We start from the raw sequence: 21450 nt of genomic DNA, 5'->3' as shown, positions 1-21450 counted from the left end.
AAAAGTCAACAGCAAGCAGTACGCAGGGCGTACCAGCTCCTGTACGCGGGGCATACCCTTGCACTCCAGAAACGGGGTACGCGACCCTCTACGCGGTGCGTACTGGGATTACGCCCAACGTAATGCCTAATTTCTTTATCCAACACATTCAGGTCTTAATCGGCTAAGACTTGCATCCAAACTTCAGATCTTACTCCTCTAATGTGTCTTAATCCATAAAGTTGAAACCTTTAAGCCTTTGCATGGCTGTAAGGGTCATTTTGTGCTCAAAACACCTTTCCTCTTTCCATAATGAGGCTATAACTCATGCATGACACAAGATCCACGTCCAAGACTAGATTTTTATGACTCCTCAACACATATTACATTAGAAAAGGTCAGATCTAAGCTTATGGAGACTCTTTGCACATAAAGTCTCCAACTTTGAACCAAAAACCCTAAAAATGGTCCAACAAGCAAAACTCATGAAGAACAAGGAAAGCTTTGAGCTTTTTACCTCAGGAAGGATCTCCAACCACTGTAGAACTCGGATCCACACTTGTTCTTCGACTTCTAGCTCCAGCAATGGCTCCTTCTTCTCTTTCTTCACCTTGAAAAGAAACTTCAAGCTCAAAAGCTCACACACTAGCTAAAGCACAAATCTCAGCTCTTCAAGGGCTCTCTCAAGGGTGTATGGTGGCTAGGGCAAGGGACTACATGTTCCTTTTATAGAGCAAGGCTCCAAATTAGGGTTTTACATCTGGGCCGGTTACGCCCGGCATAACCTTAGGTACGCCCAGCGTACCCGGATGAACACGCGTATAAATTAAGCGTGCGAGTATGCGCGGCGTACGCCCTAGTATGCCCAGTGTACTCACCAATTCATCTTTTCAACTTCAAGGGACTAAAATGCCAAATCTCCAAAATAGAAGGGCCATAAAGCTAACCTGGATTTCGGGCTGTTACAATTCTCCCTCACTAGAACCAGACTTCGCCCTCGAAGTCTTATACCGAGAACATTTTCGGATGCTGCTCCCGCATCTCTGACTTGGACTCCCACGTCAGCACGGACCCCTTCCGATGCTGCCACTAAACCTGCACCAATGGCACCTCCTTGTTCCTCAGAACCTTGATCTTCCGATCCCGAATCGCGATTGGTCTCTCGGCATAATTCAGGCCCACATCCACCTGAATATCCTCCAGTGGCACTTGTAACGACCCAATTTTGGCGTCCAAAAATTTAGTTTTTAAAACATTACTTAGAAAACATTACTAATTAAAAACATTGTTTAATTAAACCATTTCACATCGAAAACCCAAATTGAATTCCATAACATGTAAACAACCAAAATATCAGAGTATCAATCCCAGAATAAACTCATAACTGCGGAAACAAGAGTGTGTGTGATATGCCGCTACCGCGCCGGCTCCTTCCCCCTAGCTGAAGAGGTACCCGAAACAACAACTGGAAAACGTAAGCACAAAGCTTAGTGAGTTCCCCCCACTGTACCACATACCATATAACCACGTAACATACATATATTGTCAGGAATATCTGGGTGCCCAACCTACCCCTTCGGTCCTCTCGACCAGATGTTGCCTAGCATACCTGGGTGCTGGCCTCCCCTTCGTTCCTCTCGACCGGGTACTGCCTAGCATATCTGGGTGCTGGCCTCCCCTTCGGTCCTCTCGAACGGATACTGGGGACTATTTCTCCCCTCTACTACTACCACATAACAGGTATCACAATATCAGAATCTATCTAGCAAGGCTAGGTATGACTACCCCTTCGGCCCTATCGACCGGATATCCTGGGGACTATCTCCCCCTACAGTCACTAGCACATAGCATCATATCGTACTAGCACATAAACATAACACAGGTAGTAGTAATCCCTAGATGAATATTGTAACACCCAGAGTTTTGAAGGCCAAGAAAGGAAAGAAAACCCTAATTTTAGGGGCGACTCGACGAGTCCAAGGAGGAACTCGGCGAGTCCGAGCGGGATCCGGGTCAAGGTGTAAGTGACCAACTCGGCGAGTCGGCCAAGTGGACTCGGTGAGTCTGGTCTGTGCGAGGAAAACCCTAAATCTGGGACTTTGGGCGCTATTTAAGCTCCTTATTCTCTCCATTAGGGTTCCTTAGAGCCTCCCTCATTCAGAAAGCGAACCCTAAGCCTCCATTGTTGTGCATTCAAGCTTCCAAGCCATTTTTGGGTGACTTGAAGGAAGAAGAAAGAGGAGAATCAGTGAAGCTTCAAGGATTGGCTTCAGATCTGGAGTTTGTGGAGCCTTTTTGAGGTATTAAAGGTATTAAGTCATTTCCTTCCCTTAGATCTATTTTGGTTGTGAGTTTTGGGGCTTTTTTAAAGCCATGGTTAGCCACCCTTATGGGTTAGAAGCCGGATCTGGAGTTGCTACTTCAGATCCAAGTGTGTTATGGACTGGAGAAGCATAAAGTATCAGCCCTTGAGCCGATTTTGAAGCCCCTTGGCCTTAAACCCTAGTTTATGGTGCATTTTGCCTAGATCTCCATCTCTACACGTAAAGTTTGCAACTTTACGTGGGGAATATGCTTGGGAAGGGTAGATCTACAGTTTGGAGTCCATGCATGACTCGAAAGTCCTCTGCATGTATGTAGATCTAAATGGACTCGGCGAGTCCTTTGAGTGGACTCGGCGAGTAGCATGAAGATGAGGAGGAACTCGACGAGTGGGATGAACAGCACGTCGAGTCGGATGATGTTGGGCAGGAACTCGGCGAGTTGGAAGAACAACTCGGCGAGTTGGATGAAGATTGCCTGGTACTCGGCGAGTCTGTTCTTGGACTCGGCGAGTCAGGTCGTGAAGCCCCAAACCCTTCGAGTTGAGACTCGAATCAGTGAGTCGGGTGGAGACTCAACGAGTTGGACGGGTCAGGACTCGAAAATCATTGGACTCGGCGAGTCATGGACTGACTCGGCGAGTCATGTCGCGAATGGAAGGACCCTGAGTATATGAACTCAGCGAGTCAGTAAGTGGACTCGGCGAGTAGGGTTGACCTGGAAAGGTTGACTTTGACCAGGACTTTGATTTAGACCAGAATTGACTTGGTTAACTGTCGGGGGGTCAGTTAGACTAAGTGTTGCATTGATATTGATAGTTCGGGAAGCTAGTAGAGCAGGAGTTCAGTGAGTGGTCGGGGAGTAGCTAGTGGGATCATCAGCAAGTTCAGCCAGTGCAGGTGAGTTTCCCTTTGTGTGAATGGGTCTACGGCCACAATACCGGCCCATGTAGTTATGAGTAGAAGACCCGGGGGTTAGCCCTAGGCATAGCATGTTAGTATGATATTCAGGACGAGTCCCAATGTTAGCTGGTGGGTGCCCAAGGAATGGTTTATGTGATAGTTTATACTTGTTGGCTGTGTGACACTTGTATATGCCTAGTAGGGAGGTGAGTGTGGGCGAGGTCTCGCATCTCACCCATAGCAGAGTGTGGATGGTGTTCCACATCTCAGTAGCAGCAGAGCAGGGGCGAGGCCCAAGTTAGGGAAAGAGTGAGTGCGGGTTGGGCCCATATCTCACTATCAGTAGGAGCATGGACGGGGCTCCCTGGCTCATCGGTAGAGTTCGGTTGTTAGGACCGGAGGGTAGTCAGACACCCCAGAAACGTCTGACAGTATGTGATGATATGTTTGCATGCTGGCCTGTTACATTATATGTGACAGAGGTAGTTGGAGGGGACCAGTCCCCAAGTTCGGTTGTTAGGACCGAAGGGTAGTTCAGACACCCAGATATGTCTGATAATCTGTTATGTTATGATATGAGTGTGTGATAGTAGTAGAGTTCGGTTGTTAGGACCGAAGGGTAGGTCAGGCACCCCATATATGTCTGATAATATGTTTTGTTACGATATTTGTGCTAGTAGCAGTAAGGGGTGAAATAGTCCCCGGGGATCGGTTGTTAGGACCGACGGGTAGTCAGCACCCCAGAATGGCTTGACACGGGTAGTCAGCACCCCATAATGGCTTGACACGGGTAGTCAGCACCTCAGAATGGCTTGACACGGGTAGTCAGCACCCCAGAATGGCTTGATACGGGTAGTCGGCGCCCCAGAATGGCCGCACGGGTAGTCGGCACCCCAGAATGGCCGTACAGGGTAGTCAGGCACCCCAGAATAGCCTGGCAGTATGTATGTTGTATGTTTGCTGGTATGTGGTAGGGTGGGGAACTCACTAAGCTTCGTGCTTACGGTTTTCAGTTTTGGTTTTAGGTACTTCCGGTAGCGGATGATGGAGCTCGGGATGATCGCATGGCACACACCATATTTTAGACAGCCTGGGATGTAGTACTCGTATAATGAACATGTGTTTTGAAAACTATTACTTTGATTATGCTTTGAATCGACGATTTTACCTTAAGTAATAATTTATTAAAAGAAATTTTTGGACGTGAAAATTGGGTCGTTACAAATATCACAGAGACAATCATCTACATACAACTCCTACTGGTGGGCCGACATTGTGGCCGTAGACCCACCGCTACTGGAAGGTAACTCACCTCAAAGTAGCTGCTGATCTGATCAGGAGCTGACTGAATACTGCTGCTGCTGCTGCTCCGGAAATCCTCCGGCTGTAATTCCCACAAAACGATCAGTCAAACACTGCTAGATGTACTTAGGGTAAAATGACCCTTTTACCCGTGACCAAGTCGAATCCAAGTCAAAGTCAACTTCCAGTTGACTGGACTCGCCGAGTCCGCGAGCAACTCGCCGAGTCCTTCCCTTACTAATCTGGTCCTACTCGCCAAGTCCCTCTCCCCACTCACTGAGTCACCCATGACTCACCACTCGGGAATATGGGGCCGACTCGAGTCCCGACTCGCCGAGTCCGTGAGCAACTCGCCGAGTTCCTCGAGCGGATCCCCTACTCGCTTCCAATCCACACGAGAACACCCCATACGAGGGTTTGAGGTTTTGGGGACTTCATTACACGGTTAATACCACGTGCAGGTACGAAGGGTTGAACCCTCAACGCTTAAACCCCTCTTGCTCTGTGAAAGTTCATATGACTCGCCGAGTTTGAAGAACAACTCGGCGAGTTCCAGGCAATCTTCATAGGACTCGCCGAGTTGTTCATCCAACTCGCCGAGTCTAAGGCCATATTCATAGAACTCGCCGAGTTCCACCTTGGGACTCGCCGAGTCCCTTAACCCATTTCCCATATGAGCCAAATCTGAGACATGCAACTCTTCAAGACCACAGATCTAAGATCCTAGGGCATGCTTAACACGTAAAGTTGCAAACTTTACGTGCATGCATGGCCCTATAAGCTCAAAATGCAATCCAAGCTCTTTAAGAGGCCATACACTCCATGGGGGGGGGTCCTCAATCACTTTAACCACAACAACTTTATGCTTCTAACACGTCCATAAAGTCTAGATCTAAAGTCCTTTTGGATTATTAAGCACAAACACATGGAGTTTGGTGTTTTAGGGCTTGAAAACCACCAAATTGGGACAAAATGGGATCTAATGAACTAAAGATCAAGGTAGAGACTTTACTACCTGGATGGAAGCTTCTCCCAAAGTAGATTTTGGATCTACTCCCTCTCTTGCACTCTTCAAACTCTTCTTTTCTCCTTCTAAGCTCCAATGTGCCCCAAAAATCCTTCACAAGGCAACAAATCACTCAAACTTACAAATGGAGGCTAGGGTTTCGACAAAGAATGCTCTGAGGACGATAGAGGCCGAGATGGGGCTATAAGGACATTTAAATAGGGTGCAAACCCTAAGGATTTGGGTCTCCTCCTGATTGGCCTACTCGCCGAGTCCAGGTGTGGACTCGCCGAGTAGATCACTTAAAGCCCGCACCCATCTCGACATCTACTCGGCGAGTTAGGGCTACAACTCTCCGAGTAGCTCTTCCAAAAAGAACCTTTAATCAAAACAAATACGTACCAAGAACTGGGCATTACAGCACTACCGCCGACTCGTCGGCTATACACTTTCTCAACTGAGACCGTGGAAGGTATCATGAATCTGGTTCAACTCTGCAGGTAGCTCCAAACGATATACTACTCTGCCTACTATCGCAATCAGTCTAAACGCCCCAATATACCGGGGTTCCAACTTGCCCCTCCTCCTGAATCGAATCACTCCTTTCCAAGGAGACATCTTCAGGAGTACAAAATCCCCAATCTGAAACTCGAGCTCGGATCGTCGCCTATCTGCATAACTTTTCTGGCGACTCTGAGCGGTCAACAACCTCTATCTGACCTGCTGTATCTGCTATGTCCTCCAAAGAACTATCTCCATACTACCTATCACATGTTTCCCTACTTCACCCCAACAAATGGGGGTCCGACACCTCCGCCCATACAACAACACAAAGGGTGGCATACCAATGCTCGAGTGATGGCTGTTGTTATAGGAAAACTCAGGCAAGGGCAAATACGTGTCCCAACTCCCTCCGAAATCCAATACACATGCCCGGAGCATATCCTCGAGCGTCTAAATCGTCCATTCACTCTGTCCGTCCGTCTGTGGGTGGTATGCGGTACTGAAATGCTGCCTCGTACCCAACTCCTTGTGAAACTTCTTCCAAAATCTAGAAGTAAATCGCACATCTTGATCTGAAACAATCAAGATCGGAACCCCATGCCGCAATACCACCTCCCTCACATACAACTCTGCCAGCCACTCAGCAGAAGAGCTCTCACTGATAGCAAGAAAGTGAGCGCTCTTCATCAACCTGACCACAATCACCCAAATTGCATCGACACATCTAGCAGTCCTTGGCAATTTGGTGATAAAATCCATGGTAATATGCTCCCACTTCCACTCAGGAATCTCCAATGGTTGCAACTTACCATGTGGACGCTGGTGCTCGGCCTTAACCCTGCGACAGGTCAAGCACCTCTCCACGAACCATGCAACATCCCTCTTCATACAGGGCCACCAATAATCCCTATTAAAGGTGGGAAATGTCGTGAGCTTATTCGTGTAAGTGAACAAGCTTTTAGAAAGTTGTGTACTATCTTACGACGTGATGGTGAACTGCGGCTTATGTAACGCATGTCTGTTGAATAACATGTTGCAAGGTTTCTACACATTGTAGGTAACAATATGAGAAACACAATGGTCTCCTTCATTTATGGGCGTGCTAAATCTACAACAAGTAGGTGCTTCCATAGAGTTCTTCGCGCGATTGTAGCACTAGAAAGTTACTACATTCAACAACCTAAAGGTGACGTGGTCCCGAAAGAAATTCAAGAGAAAAAGAGATTTTATCCCTACTTCAAGAATTGTGTAGGGGCAATTGACAGGACACATGTTTGTGTAAAAGTACCCAATAGAGATTCCCCTAGATATCGCGATCGCAAGGGTTACCCTGTCATAAATGTCTTAGCCGCATGTTCATTTGATTTGAAGTTTACGTACGTTTTAACTGGGTGGGAGGGCACTGCCTCAGACTCAAGGATAGTGAAGGATACACTTAAAAGAGATGATAAGCTACTAATTCCCAGGGGTAATTTTTGTTAACTACTTTAATTTTGTGTGGAGTCATTTATTAGAAAACTAATTACATGTTATTTATAGGCCGATATTGTTTGGTGGACGCTGGTTTGCATCATACCATTGAACTAATGTCACCATATAGAGGTGTCAAATATCATTTGAAAGAGTATTCTGCTCACCCCCAGTGAATGCATGAGAGTTGTTCAATCTTCGACATGCTTCTTTACATAACTCGATAGAACGGGCATTTGGTGTTCTAAAAAGAAGGTTCCCAATCGTTAGAAGTACACAAAAAACTTTTTACTCGTGCGGCACACAATCAGACATTTTTGTGGTATGTTGTATCTTACACAATTTTTTACTAGACAAAGATCGTGACAAAAAACTTAAATATGAAGTCTTACAAGAGGTGTTGGATGAACAACCACAACAAGTGAGACATGATGTTAATAACGGACGTGTGCGTAATGATGGGGCTAAGGAATTGAGGAACACTATTACAACTCAAATGTGGAATGATTACTTGTTGAAACCAAACAATGAAATAGATATGTCTAATTAGTTTTATAGTAGATAAACAATTTATCAGTTTTACTTCATTCTGTTAATTTAGTTTAATTTTGTAGTGACATTTGCAATTTATTTTTTGATGGTGTTATTTAGATTATGAGCCATCTCTTTTTTATAAATATTTGTACAATTTTTTAACAATATATTTCTCGTTATGTTATCTTTGTATGTACAGAGCGATCATGAACAAAAGGGCAGCTGATGGAAGTGTTGTGAAAAAAAGAAAATTTGACATGGACAAATCATATGGATAATGTTCTCGTTGAAGCTCTTGTAAAGGAAGATCAAATAGGTAATCGGGTGAATGGTACATTCACTTTGCAAGCATATGCGAACATGATTGCAGGGATGAGTAAAGAGTTTAACAAGTCTATTACAAAAGATCAACTTAAAAACCAAATGAAAACTTTAAAAGGTAATTTTAGTAAATGGTATGAAATGTATCGGGGTACTTCGTTGAGTGGGTTCTCATGGAATTCTCAAACAAAATACATTGAAGCAGAGGAGGAAGTATGAGAACAATTAATTAATGTACGTGTTGGTTTTATGTTTGATTTATTTTTTTATATAACTTTTTTACCATTAACTTTACTAATTAATTTTTGGGTTTGTTTATAAACATGCAAACCCTTAAGAAGGTGCATTCAGGACCAAAAAAAATTTCAAACTATGATCAGTTGGTGATGTTATTTTCAGATGATAGAGCATCGGGATCGAAAGTAGAAACAACAAAAGAAAAAATGTCCGGTTAAGCAAATCCAAAGAAATTAAAATAGAATAAATTGTTGACGTGGATAAACTAATGGCAAATAAGGAGGTAATTTTAGAGAACAAATACAAAGATGATGACGAGGACATTCATATAGTGTCAGCAACAGATGTTTCACCTAATGGGAGTTCAAAAGCCAAGAAGCTGAAGAGTAAAAAAAAACTAGAAAGAAAACTTCAATATGAAGATGAAGTAGTAGCTGAACCTGAACCTAAACCTCAACCTCAACCTCAACCATAATCTTTTGAACGCAATATTGTGCAAACATTTAAAGAAATCGTTGATGTTATGAGGGAAGGGAAGAAATCTTGTGACTATACAGGTGAGGAAATTGAGAAAGAGTTAGAGTTGATGGGTTTGGATGTCGATGAATTTGTAGATGCTTTTATATATTTGTCGTGTAATCATGCCGATGCTAGGACAATTTTTAGTTCTTAAATGAAGATGCAGAAGATATTTTTAAGAAAGATGATGAGTGAAGCTAAAAAATGACTCATATCTTTAGGTTTTATGGGATTTTTTTTGTTTTTTTATAGTAGGTTGCATTAGACTTCATTTGTAAGAGGTAGAATTTTGATTTTCTGGTTTTCTTTGTTGACTTGAGTTTATTTCATTAGTTGCTTGTTTGATTAAAAGTTTTTGATTGATTTTGATTTCCATTGTAGTTTATTCATATTGTTTACATGTTCTACTCATGATGTGTAAATAGGGATATAATTGTAATCTTTTTATTTTCTTCTTTTTTCCCTCCTAACTTGGAAACACATAAACTACAAATTTTACTTTCATTTACTTCGAACTCGGGAACACGGATTGAATAAAATTTTCCTTCCCCTCTATTTCCTTTCGTTAATATTTTCCCTCCCTTTCATTTTCAACAGCTTTTTCAACAATAGTAAAAAAACAATTTTTAGACACAAATTCTACACCAAAACAGTCTCTTGTGCATGATAAAATAGCAACAATTAACAAAAAAACACAACACAAATAACAACAAAAAAAAAAAGCAAATTAACCTAAATCTGCACCATAAAAAAGGCACAACAAAAAAAACTACATTAACAACAAAAAACAACATCATAAAATCAACAAAAAAAAAAACAACAATAACAGCAAAAACAACATAAGAAAATAGCAATAGCAGTAAAAACAACAACATTAACAAAAAAAAAACATCAACAAAAAACAACAACTTAACCTAGAAAACAGCAAAAATCATCAAAAAGTTACAAACTTTAACATTTTAAATATACTTACTTGTCATGTGAATCTCTCATCCTCAACAATTATGAAAAGGATATTCATGCAAAAAAGTTGTAAGTACAAGTAATATTGCATCTCATCTTAACATATAATTATAGACGAGCTTTTGGTGCATGTTCGTGTGAGAAAGTATTTGCACTTCATTCATTCCTTGTCTCCTACATACCCACAACAACAATGCATAGGAAGAACGTAGAAAGTTTGAGTGGTCAGGAAGCAATAGAGTACTTAGACCACTAATTTATTCCTAGAAATCAACAACAAATGCATTTTCTTTTTTTATAATAAAAATATTTTTTATGTTTATAAATGATTTGCTAATAATAATATCCATTAATTTCATGGTAATTTTCAAAAAAGTCTCATTATTTTGGTTATTATGTAACTTTTGGAAAAGTCCTAAAATTTTGAACAAACTAACAAAAAAGGACAGAATACCGGAATAAACACAAGTTTGGTTAAATGATTTGTTATTTTGTGTTTTTCTATAAATAAAATTTAGTTTGATATATTTTCATCAATTAGACTAAAATTTTAGGACTTTTCTGAAGATTTCCCTTGAAATAAACACAAGTTCTTGCTTATACCAACACAAAAAATGCACATTAGCTTTTAGTTTTTGTTTTCTTCTTGTTATCTACAAAACTCACAAGTTTTTATTTTTATTTTTGTTTAGAATTTTACTCGATTCAAATAGTTTAGAAAAAAAACAAGTAAATCAAGTATATAGAAAACACGATTCTAAAGTAAATTGACTTTTATCTTTAAAATCACAACAATAAAACATAGAAGAACAAGTATAAAAACAATTACAAACCAATTACTGAATTAGACTTTTATAATCAAAGTATATATTCAAAAGTCAATGCGAACAATTGATCTGTCCCACCATTAAATTCTTTAAAAATGGGATAAACAATTGACGATAAACAAATTTTAAGGAAACAAAATCCATAAATCCAATAACTATCATATTCTTTCAAAATATGTTTTCTAATGTCAAAATTAAAAAAAAAAAAAAAAAAAAAAAAAAAAAAAAACTATTTGTGTTTAATAAGTATAAATTGAAATTACTTATATTTTTTTAAGTAAAGTATTGTATATTGAATTTTCCTTTTTTGTCACCATTAAATTTTGATACGCGACATAAAATATTTAAGAAAATTTTGTTTTTAAGAACCACTAAATCACTTATTTATTTATATATATACTAATTTAGAAGTACAACTTGATCAGTATTTTTCTGTGATTGGTGGGATTTTATTTTTTATTTTTTTTTTATTTTCTTTCCTGTTTTGATTTTTTGTTACTCCTTTATCTAGCTCTTATCTTACACGTGCACAACCCTCTGATAGTGTCAGGATACGTGGCCTCTTTCTTTGTTTCTTTTGGCTTACTCACCCGCAATGATACCCACAGGATCCTTCCGCCTTTTATCGTACACCGCTTTATCTCCTTCATCTTTGTTTTCTCTGTTGCCAAGGCTCCACAAATCCCATTTTCTTTTCCACTGCTCTCAACCGACTGTCGTGGAAGAAACCCATCAGCTTCTCCTTCTCACGCCTGATCGGCTGGGCTCTGTCCGATGAAAGTGGTATCTTATTGCCCTAAGTGGAAAGTTCGACTCGATATCTTTTGGGTTTTGCAAGGCGGACGACTGCTTATCGCATCCGACCGTCGATCTTCCCCTCTCCAAAAACCTCTATCTCTCTAAACTCATCGGCATCCCTTCAAGCACAAACATCCAACCTCCACAAAAACCATTATGCACAGGTACATGTCCGGTTCTCCTTCCCTCATTCCCTGGTCACTATATGGTGAATGGTGGTCGTGGTTGGAGGGTCATACTCACAGGTTCGTGTTCGTTTCTCCTTCTCCACTGTTTTCTTCTCCAATGAAATGCTTACAGAGCTCGCGTCCCCTTTAAATACCTTAGCTTACGTATTGTTCATTGGTTATGGTCAGTTACTCCTCCACCGCTCTTTCATTGCTTTGTACCTTCTTGCTTCCTTCCATGACTTCTCTCTGTCTTCTAAGTCTTCTCTCCCCAAAGACAACATCAGACATCATATCGATTCAAGCCAAAGCACCTCCGTATTGTTCTGCTTCCATCGTCATCGATAACTATTCCACAGTGATGAGGGTTTATGAAATCGAAATAAATACTTAAAATCAGCGTGAATAGGCTGTGGTGGTGAGGAGCAGCGCCGGTGAGGGAGCAGAATCCAACATCTAAAATGAAGATTAAGGGTTTAGGGGTTAAGCTAAGGTTCTAAATCGAATCTTGCCATGCGATTACTACTAAAGTCGTATCTCGCCATATCAATACCGTCTGCCGACTTCCATCAAAAGTTGCTTCCAACATCAATTTTCAGCTTACATTATACCCATAATTGCTTCTCTATTTTCAATTTAGGAATATGCAAAGGTGATTTTTGAGTTTCACTCCACACTTAACTTTTTATCAGATTCCGATACCCTTTTTTTTGATATTATTCGATTCAACTGTTTTGCGTTTTCTTTTCATCTTTCTCTTTGGAAGTGGGTCAACCGGATCAGTCAATACATTCATTGGTACATTATTTGACTTGTGGTTCCACTTAATTTTCAAAAGTTGTCCATTGATTGAGGATTTCCGTTTCGTAGTTTGTAGAAGAAGGTAACAAATGTTTTCTTGATTTCTTGATTTCCATGTATAATTAAGCATGTTTACTTGTCGTACATATGGATTCTGTTTGTATTTATGCAGGATTATACATCGATTTTACACATAATTACAGATTTTTATGTGTATATGTGTATCTATGTTTTATATATGTTTTATATGATCATCTTCATATAAATTAATTTTTATACAAGAAAACTATATGATTTTATTACGAAATGTGCATGTTAATAAGGATTAGGATAATGTATTGAAAGTTAACGAATTATTAGAAAATTAAAACTTATTAAATTGAACTAGGTGTTTTATCCTTCTCCTTTTGGAAGGAATTCCATTAATGCAGAGTGATAATTGAGTTTTAAAACTTCAATTAATCTATCTTTATGAATTTATACTTTTCGCTTTTTGTCTTATCTAGCACAAAATTAACTACATTGATCAACGATTTTTGTTGATTTTTTTTAATCTATGAATTATGAATTATTGGGTGCTTTAAATACGACCCGTGTGAAGCAAAAGAGAAAGCAATTTTTCTTGAAAGACAATCTTTATGTGAAAGGCATAAGTGAGTCTAACAATCAAAAGAAAGAAGACTACATGAAGGGGAAACTTTGTTAAATCAAACAGAAGAATTTATTTTTGGTAGAACTAAGGAAATAAGATATGCAATTTTGAAAAAATCTGGTTGCTTTTACCAAATTGCAACTTGGTTGCTATTTTGTCTTCCCTTTGAGTAATTTGTGTAAAACAAAAACATCACTTTATTATTTTTTTTACTAATTATAACTTTGTACTTTGCATGTGGATCAGGTTACTGGTAACTTTTCTTTCATAATCTAGATTAAGTGAACAAAGTTGTGATTTACCCTTAAAAGCATTAGAGTATGAAGAATCTGAAGGTATAAAAGATTTCCTATGTAAGTTGTTTTATAGAATTTCTCATGTGGAATCTTTATTTTTAATTTGTTGTTTTTTTTTTCTACAGCTTGAAGGGCAATGCATTGGTGACAAGATGAATACACAAAAACGAGGTAAGGTCCACTATAATATCTTTTTGAGTTTAATTCAATTTTTGAAAGTTTTATTAAATCTATTAGCAACATGTTTGCTTAGCATTTTCAAAAGTTATTTTCTTCTATCAAATCTATGGGTAGAAGCTTCTTTTTGCAACTTGCAGGTATTATGATAAAACACAACATTGCGGCAACATCTACTTCAGATGAGAAGAATACTGCTTCTACTTGGTACATTTTGGTTTTCCTTCAAGATGATTGTTGGGTTTTTTTTGTTCAATTTGGTACATTGCATTTTTGATAGGGTTGAGGTTTTAACCCGTTGGATTGTTTACGTTTGCTGTGTGTTCTCTTTGTTCAGACTATATCCGGTCTCGGCTAACTGGTGAACTTTCTGTTCAGATTCTGGAAGCAACAGTTGGAAAATATAACTCAAAGCTCTTCTCATTCTGGTATATTTTTTTTTACATTTATATGGCTGTGTTTTTCATTATCTTATTGAAGTTTGGTGTTAATCTCTACAGAAATGGTGTTTCTAGGTTTTGGTTTCAGCTTTCTGAGTTCTAATGAATAATATCATGTGGTAACATGCGATTCTTGACATTTGATTGCAAACATTAGAGGTTATCATTGGTTCCTTTTGAATAAGGTAATGAAAGAAAAGTAACATATATTTTGTATTAATTTACAGGTTGAGTTTGTAGAGGCGGGTGTATGCCATGGGTTTGCAGTTTGGATATTATAGATTGGGTGATGGATTCAAGTAACAACATTGTCATGTCAACCGTCCCAAGAGGTAACTACTAACATCTAACATCTAACATAACATGTTATGCTTAATGATTCTCATCAAAATCAAATATAAAATCAGAATATCATGTTCTGGAAAATTCAAATTTTGTTTGCTTTGTCTGTGATCAGGTTCATGGTATTGGAAGCAAGGTGTGAAACTATTTGCATATCCATTGTCGGTAGGCTTAGGCGTAGGTGGTACCGAAACAACTCTCATTGAAGCCTATTTTGATTCATCTTTCTGTCAACGTCATGTAGTTTTAACCCAAATTTTTTTTTTATAATTTTTTGTTTCTGTTTCTGGTGAATTGCATGAACTTCTTATCAAAATAAGACAATGATGTTGGTTTTGAAAATGATCTTGTGGGAGAAGTTAAGTATATACAATTTCATCAAAACTCTGTTATGGAGACATGTTGCTAACCATATAACATCATGCAACACACTCATCCAATCATGTTGTTTTCTTTGGTGTATCTAACCCCGCAAAGCGGGTTTCTTCCCTAGTTAGTATTCCAAATTTCATACTACTTATTTCCATCACAGATTATAACTCAAAGCTTTTAACTTTAAGCTCTTATTTAAACTTATCTTTTTTTTTTTTTTTTTTTTTTGCAAAAAGAAAAAAAGGAAATTAAAGCTAAATGTAAAGAAAAAAACAACTTACTGATTACCAGCAATGACAAAAAAAAAAGTGTACCATTGCCACAACAAATCGTCGAGCAGTTGGTAGGTGTAAACCAAAAACAAAAACAAGAAATTTTTTACTTCAATCCTTAAAAAATCAGAGTCCGATCATCATTCTTTTCGTAAGAAAAAATGGGTTTGCAGTTGTAAAGAAGGTGGTGTGAAGAAGCTTCTGGTTTTGTTTGTTAAAAAATGAAATATTGATCATGGGTATGGAAGATTTGTGATGATGGTGGATGATTAGGGTAAAGCCAATAGTGGGTAAGGTTGTGATGATGTTGAACATATTCAATGATGGTGATGGAAACTGGGTGGTGGCGTGAAGTTTGAGTAACAACCGAATAATACCGAGTAAAATTTTTCATTTTATGTCAAAACCATTCATTCATTATTCCAAAAGACGTTCAGAGTAAAATTAATCTCAAAACATTAGAGGAATCTTCACAATCATTGCAGAGTAAATCTTAGGGAAGATAGTGTGATCAAGCAGAGGTCTTCCTTTTTTTTATAAAACAAATATAAATAAATAAGACAAATATAATGCATCTCATACCTTCATATTATTGGGGGGGGTGGGGGGGGGGGGGGGGGGGGGGGAAATATAAAACATTTGAAAAAATACCATACTCAACAAAGAAAATCATAATGTCCTTTGGATGATTTTGGCAACGCCTGTAGTAATAAGAGTAGGCTGATTAGCTGTTTTGTTTTGTTTTTTTTTTTTACAAAATTTAATCCATAAAACAAAACAAAAATTCATAAATAACATAACGAGTAGAATGACTTGAATGAATCCGAGATGTTACTCAAACTGGTAATGTTTGTCCACGGTTTCTGAAACATCCCAAGTGCAGTTCATACCCTTGGGGAACTCGACCAAGTCACCGGCGCCGATCTCCACGGCCTCATCGGAGCCTTCGGGGTAAACCTTCACCTTCCCTTTCAGAAGGTAGCATGTCTCTTTCGACGAGTACGTCCATGGAAATTTGCTCGGAGGGCATCCCCACCTATTCCAAACACTTCACATCAGTTTTCCATAACAACACCACAAGTTAACGAAGAAAAACCTATAAAACGTACAAGTATCCAAATTTTGTTCAAGTACCGATTTTAGAGTTTCTCAGATTGATTCCCTCAAGTCAAAAGTAACTCAAAATCCAACAAATACATATGTATTTGTCGATAACCTAATTCAAATAAATAAATAGAACCATGACTAGAGTGAAAGAAAAGAGGAATTACTTGGGCCAAGACCTAACACCGAGATCAGCGAGCTTTGATTCCGGCGGGTTCTTGACGATCTTAATTCCTAATTTCTCAGTGGCCATTGTTTCTGAAGAAGCTCTTACGAATCCTCCTCGATTGCGATAATAAACCCTAGAAGTGAGCTTTGTGGTCGTTTTGCTGGATGAAAAAGAGGGTAAGGAGTGATTGGTTACGGGTTTAGTATTGTGATAATTGGGAACAGGAACTAATTTCAGTACTTGATTGGGCACATAGAAATGGAGGCCTGCCATGTTCTTTGGAAACAAACAATCAACATAGTTAAATTAGATTTTTGAACATCTATATGTGTCGTTTGCTCATTGTAGCCACTAAAACGTTATCTTATATGTGTAAAACAACAATTAGATACAAAAGTCGGGAATTTCTTTATCTAAAGGCTTAATAATTTAAAGACAAAATTGCAAAAATGGTCCCTGTGGTATGCAAAATTTTGGGGTTTTAGTCCAAACCACGAGTTTTTTGGAACCATAGTCTTTTTGGAGTGGTTTCTATGTGGTTTTGGTCCCTGGACTTAACTCCCGTTAAGTTGGAACTGTTAAGCCCCCTCACGTGCCTCACACGTAAGGGTAATTTCGTCATTTCATGTCAGGGACCATTTTTGCATAAACGGTTTTTTGGATTAATTGACATTTACCCCTCATTTACTTTCCCCAACACTCGTCAACTCCCCAACTCCCTCCTTCTTGCTTCTGCTCCATTGAACCTGCAAAAAACCCTCGTTGTTTATCTAAACAAGATAATCGACACTACACATATAAGGGCATACGTTTAATAGGAAATGGTGTTCGTAATGTGGCATATCAGACCAAAACACGAAGTTGTTGATGTATCAACTGTATATGGTAAGCTGCTCTGTTTTCTTTAACTTTTATACTTTGCATTTTCTTATTGATTTAGAACAAAAAAATGCAAAATTTTAACTTTATTAATATGTATAATTTTGATTTTTAGCTGGTGCACCCACATGGTTTAGTATTAAGCTTCATCACGGTGGGAAATTTACTAAATTACCTGATATAAAGTACATTGGAGGTGAAGTGCGTTATGTTGATTATGTGGACATTGATGAGTTTTCTGTGCATGAACTTGATGCCATAATGCTTGACCTAGGTTACCCAGACCCACGGAATTCTGAATTCGTTGATGAATCCCCAGTTATATACTACCATTTTAGGATACCCAATGGTGACTTTCAATTTGGTCTTAGAGCTTTAAGGAATGATCAGGATGTGATCAACCTTTCTAAATATATTGCACATAACAAGCTGATTGAGGTGTACACAGAGCATGGAAAGACAAATTTATTGACTTACTTCATGTCACCAAATGCAAAGGGTAAAGTTGTCATTGAGGAATTACCAGAAAATGATGATCAAGGGGCTGAAGTTGAGGGTCAAGTTCATGCAGATTCTCCAATGAAAAATGTGAACCATGGTAATGGTGAGCCTATTGGTGAGTTCATGTCTCTGATTCTTTTTGGGAGTAAGAATGATAGTTTCTCACCAGAGTATAGAAGGGGTAGGGTTGGGAATTCCAAAATAGGTGAAAGTTCTTGTAGCAATAGGCTTAATTTAGATTATATTGATGAGGTTGTTCACATTTCAAAGGAAAAGAATGATGATCTGGATGGTTCAACTAATGTTCAGGAGGCAGCAACTTGTGTTCATATTGATGAGATGGATGGTGTTAGGGAGGCTGCAAATGTTGTTCAAGAGGCATCAACTTTTGATGAAGAAGGCTACAACACCCCCCTGTTAATAATGCTGATGAACAATTGAATGAGTTATTTGATAACCTTATGGAAAATTTGATTGGGAGTGATGATGATAATGCAGAGTATGAAGGGGATGGAGAATCTGAAGAGGGTAATCAAGAGTATGAAGAGGATGATGAATCTCAAGAAAGTGATCCAAATTTTGAAGAGTATGATGAATCTGAAAATAGTGATCCAGAGTATGAAGAAGATGAGAGACAAATAGAAGATGAAGATCATATGGATGACATAATGGATGTTGACAACAATATACAGGATGTGGATGTGGACATGGGAGATTTCACTCTCAATGTTGAAAGTGATGTGGAAGGTGGGCATGAACCTGAAGATATGGAAGTGATTAACAATGAGGAATTTGAATCTTTGGATGAAGGATCCGACCAAGACAGAGAGAGAAGAGCTCTTATCAAGAATTTGAGAAAAGAAAAAAGGTGCAGTCTTGGGGTAGTACATAAACAATCTTTTTCAGTTGGAGATAAATTTAATAGTAAAAAAGAATTAAAGGAGGCAATTGATCTGCATGCACTAGAATCAAGAAGGAATCTTTTCTTTAAAAAAAATGACAATGTAAGGCTTAGGGCACAGTGTAGAGGTGTTGTACCTGTCACCAATAAAGGCCAAGTGGGTAGTCAAGCTACCACTTCAAAAAGAAAGGGTAAAGAATTAAAGACACAAAAAGTAACATGTGGTTGGTACATTCATGCATCTAGGTCAAATCCTGAATCCGACTGGTTTATAAGGACCTTAAACCAAACTCACACATGTTTGCAAACAAGGAAACTCAGGGCTTGTACTGCTTCTTTAATCAGCAAGAAAATCTTTGATCAAGTTGAGGCGAATCCAGATATACCTTTGAGAGCCATACAAGATCACTTTCAAAAGACCTACCAAGTGGGTGTTAGTATGGACAAGGTGTTCAGGGAAAAGGATAAGGCAAGAAAGCATATAACTGGTGACTACACAAAGCAGTATGAACTGTTGAGGGACTATGTTCTCGAACTTCAAGCCACCAACCCAGACACCACAGTGAAAATAGATGTATGTTCTGAGCCTAACCCTGATTCCCCAACTAGGCAGTTTAGAAGAATTTATGTGTGCTTGGGTCCACTGAAAAAAGGGTTCAAGGCATGCCTTAGGGACTTATTAGGTTTTGATGGTGCCTTCATGAAAGGACCATTCCCTGGGCAAGTCCTTTCAGCAGTTGGTCTTGATTCCAATAATGGAATTTACCCATTAGCATATGGGATTGTTGAGTCTGAAAACACAGAAAGCTGGAAATGGTTTTTAGATAACCTTGGGGATGACTTGGACCTTGGAAGAAACTCAAATTTTAATTTCATAAGTGACCGGCAAAAGGTAAAGTTGGAAGTAGTTTTTATACATTTGGTCATTTAAAGTGTGGTTGTAAGTTAATTCTAATGATTGACAATTAATTTTTGCAGGGTTTACATACTGCAGTTGAGCAAATTTTTCCCAATGCTGAGCATAGATATTGTATCAGACATATTCATGACAATATGAGGAAAAGATGGAGGCAAACAGAGTACATGGACCACTTATGGAGGTGTGCATCAGCTACCACCATTCCTGAGTTTGAACATTTGATGAAGGAGTTTAGTCAGTATGATAAGGAGGCATGTGAATGGTTGAAGCAAATTCCTCCTAAACATTGGGCAAGGAGTCATTTTTCAGGTAAATCTATATATTCCAATTTGATCCTTATGTCTTTCACTTAGTGAACTGTTTTACTTGTATGTGAATTGTATTAAATGTTTTTTAATGGTAATTTACACACAGGAAGAGCAGTTTCTAATGTGTTGATATCAAACATGTGTGAAGTGTTTAATGGGAAGATAGAGAAAGGAAGGGATAAACCTGTCATTGGATGTTTAGAATTCATAAGGGAGTATCTAATGAAGAGGATATGCAATGTCATGAAGGAAATGAAAAAGGCTAAAGGTCCACTAACACCCACAGCAACAGACATCCTAACTGCAAGAAAAACAGTTGCTTCACAATACATTGCTAGGTGGAATGGGGGAGACAAGTATCAAGTCACATGAGCTTTGCAGGATCAACATGTGGTTGATGTTAGGAACAAAACATGCACTTGCAGAAAATGGGAATTAATTGGAATTCCATGCAGACATGCAATTGCAACTCTGAATGAGATGAGTAAAGACCCAGAGGCTGAGCTTGACATTTACAAATGGGTTCACAAGGTGTATTTTCTAGAGACACGGAAAAAGGCTTATTCTTTTAAGGTGGAGCCAATTAAGGGTAGATCCATGTGGCCCAAAAGTGAATGTCCCACAAAGCTAATCCCTCCTCCACATCGCACTCAGGTGGGAAGGCCTAAGAAAAAGAGAAGACAAAGTGAGGGTGAAAGGTTAAGCAAAAAGCAGAAGGCAAGTCAAGGTGATGGAGTGAATGCTGCACAAGAAGGAGGTTCCCAAAAACCAACAAATGATGGAGTGCAGAAGCTATCAAGGAAGCATATCAGTGTTACCTGTAGCAAATGCAAGAACAAGGGACACAACTCTAGGACCTGTAAAGGGCAAGGTGGGAATCAATCCAAGAAGTAATGTGTCATGCATGCATGGAGTTTTTTGTGATTTTGGTTGGTTATGAAAACTTGGTTGTTATATTTACAATATTTTGTTGAAAATTTTTGGTTGGTTGTTATGAAAACTTGGTTGTTATCTTAGGTATGGTAATGTGTCCCTTTTGGTAATGTTTAGAATCTTTGGTTGTTATGTTTAGAAACTTTGGTTGTTATATTACAAATCTTAATGAAATATGCATTTTGGTTATGTACAATTGGTTCTAAATATATATATTTTGGTAACACATTCATACCATTTCTATTCATATGTTAATTCTTATACATTCATACCATTTTGGTAAAACATTCATTACACTTGCATCATAAAATTGTACATATATCATTATCATCATAAGTCACTACAAAATTGATCACATAAAATTACAAAAAAATGACCAAAACACCCTTCAGAGTATACCCCTACACAAACCAAATATAAAAGAATACAATCACAAAGAAAAACCAACTTCCAAACATGTACATTTTCAGCTTCAAAATATCATCCTTCAATGCTCTGACATTTGCCACCAAAATGTTGTTCTTGCATATCAG

At 38.6% G+C, this 21450-nt stretch overlaps 3 protein-coding genes and 1 long non-coding RNA gene across 9 annotated transcripts; 3 read left to right on the top strand and 1 right to left on the bottom strand.

Annotated features, from left to right (window-relative positions):
- Nucleotides 1–7092: 7092 nt before the first annotated feature.
- Nucleotides 7093–8035, top strand: LOC111894331 (uncharacterized). Its single transcript, XM_023890408.1, has 2 exons — nt 7093–7483; nt 7839–8035. Exons 1-2 carry the CDS (start codon nt 7093–7095, stop codon nt 8033–8035), a joined length of 588 nt encoding a protein of 195 aa, XP_023746176.1.
- Nucleotides 8036–11333: 3298 nt separating this feature from the next.
- Nucleotides 11334–14808, top strand: LOC111894327 (uncharacterized). 6 transcript variants are annotated; one of them, XR_008231893.1, is made up of 8 exons: nt 11334–11929; nt 12041–12734; nt 13551–13639; nt 13726–13984; nt 14115–14205; nt 14278–14336; nt 14445–14549; nt 14675–14808. It is a non-coding gene; the product is annotated as an uncharacterized LOC111894327 (long non-coding RNA). The 6 variants fall into 6 exon arrangements; XR_008231891.1 differs by having other exon boundaries at nt 11334–12503; nt 12618–12734; XR_008231895.1 differs by having other exon boundaries at nt 11334–12734; nt 13726–13771; nt 13918–13984; nt 14156–14205.
- A 1051-nt stretch (nt 14809–15859) lies between these two features.
- Nucleotides 15860–16822, bottom strand: LOC111894329 (uncharacterized). The gene is made up of 2 exons (XM_023890406.3): nt 16475–16822; nt 15860–16239 (listed from the first exon to the last, which is right to left on the bottom strand). Exons 1-2 carry the CDS (start codon nt 16747–16749, stop codon nt 16035–16037), a joined length of 480 nt encoding a protein of 159 aa, XP_023746174.1. The 5' UTR covers nt 16750–16822; the 3' UTR covers nt 15860–16034.
- Nucleotides 16823–18317: 1495 nt separating this feature from the next.
- Nucleotides 18318–20878, top strand: LOC111894332 (uncharacterized). Its single transcript, XM_052771132.1, has 4 exons — nt 18318–19649; nt 19736–19985; nt 20091–20340; nt 20440–20878. The coding sequence occupies exons 1-4, from the start codon at nt 18318–18320 to the stop codon at nt 20876–20878; spliced, it is 2271 nt and encodes a 756-aa protein (XP_052627092.1).
- The last annotated feature ends 572 nt before the right edge of the window (nt 20879–21450 follow it).

The sequence above is a fragment of the Lactuca sativa genome, chromosome 4 (assembly GCF_002870075.4).
Source record: "Lactuca sativa cultivar Salinas chromosome 4, Lsat_Salinas_v11, whole genome shotgun sequence".
Classification (NCBI taxonomy): Eukaryota; Viridiplantae; Streptophyta; class Magnoliopsida; order Asterales; family Asteraceae; genus Lactuca; species Lactuca sativa.
The sequence above is the reverse complement of the archived record's forward strand: the minus strand, read 5'-3'. Positions and strand labels throughout refer to the sequence as shown.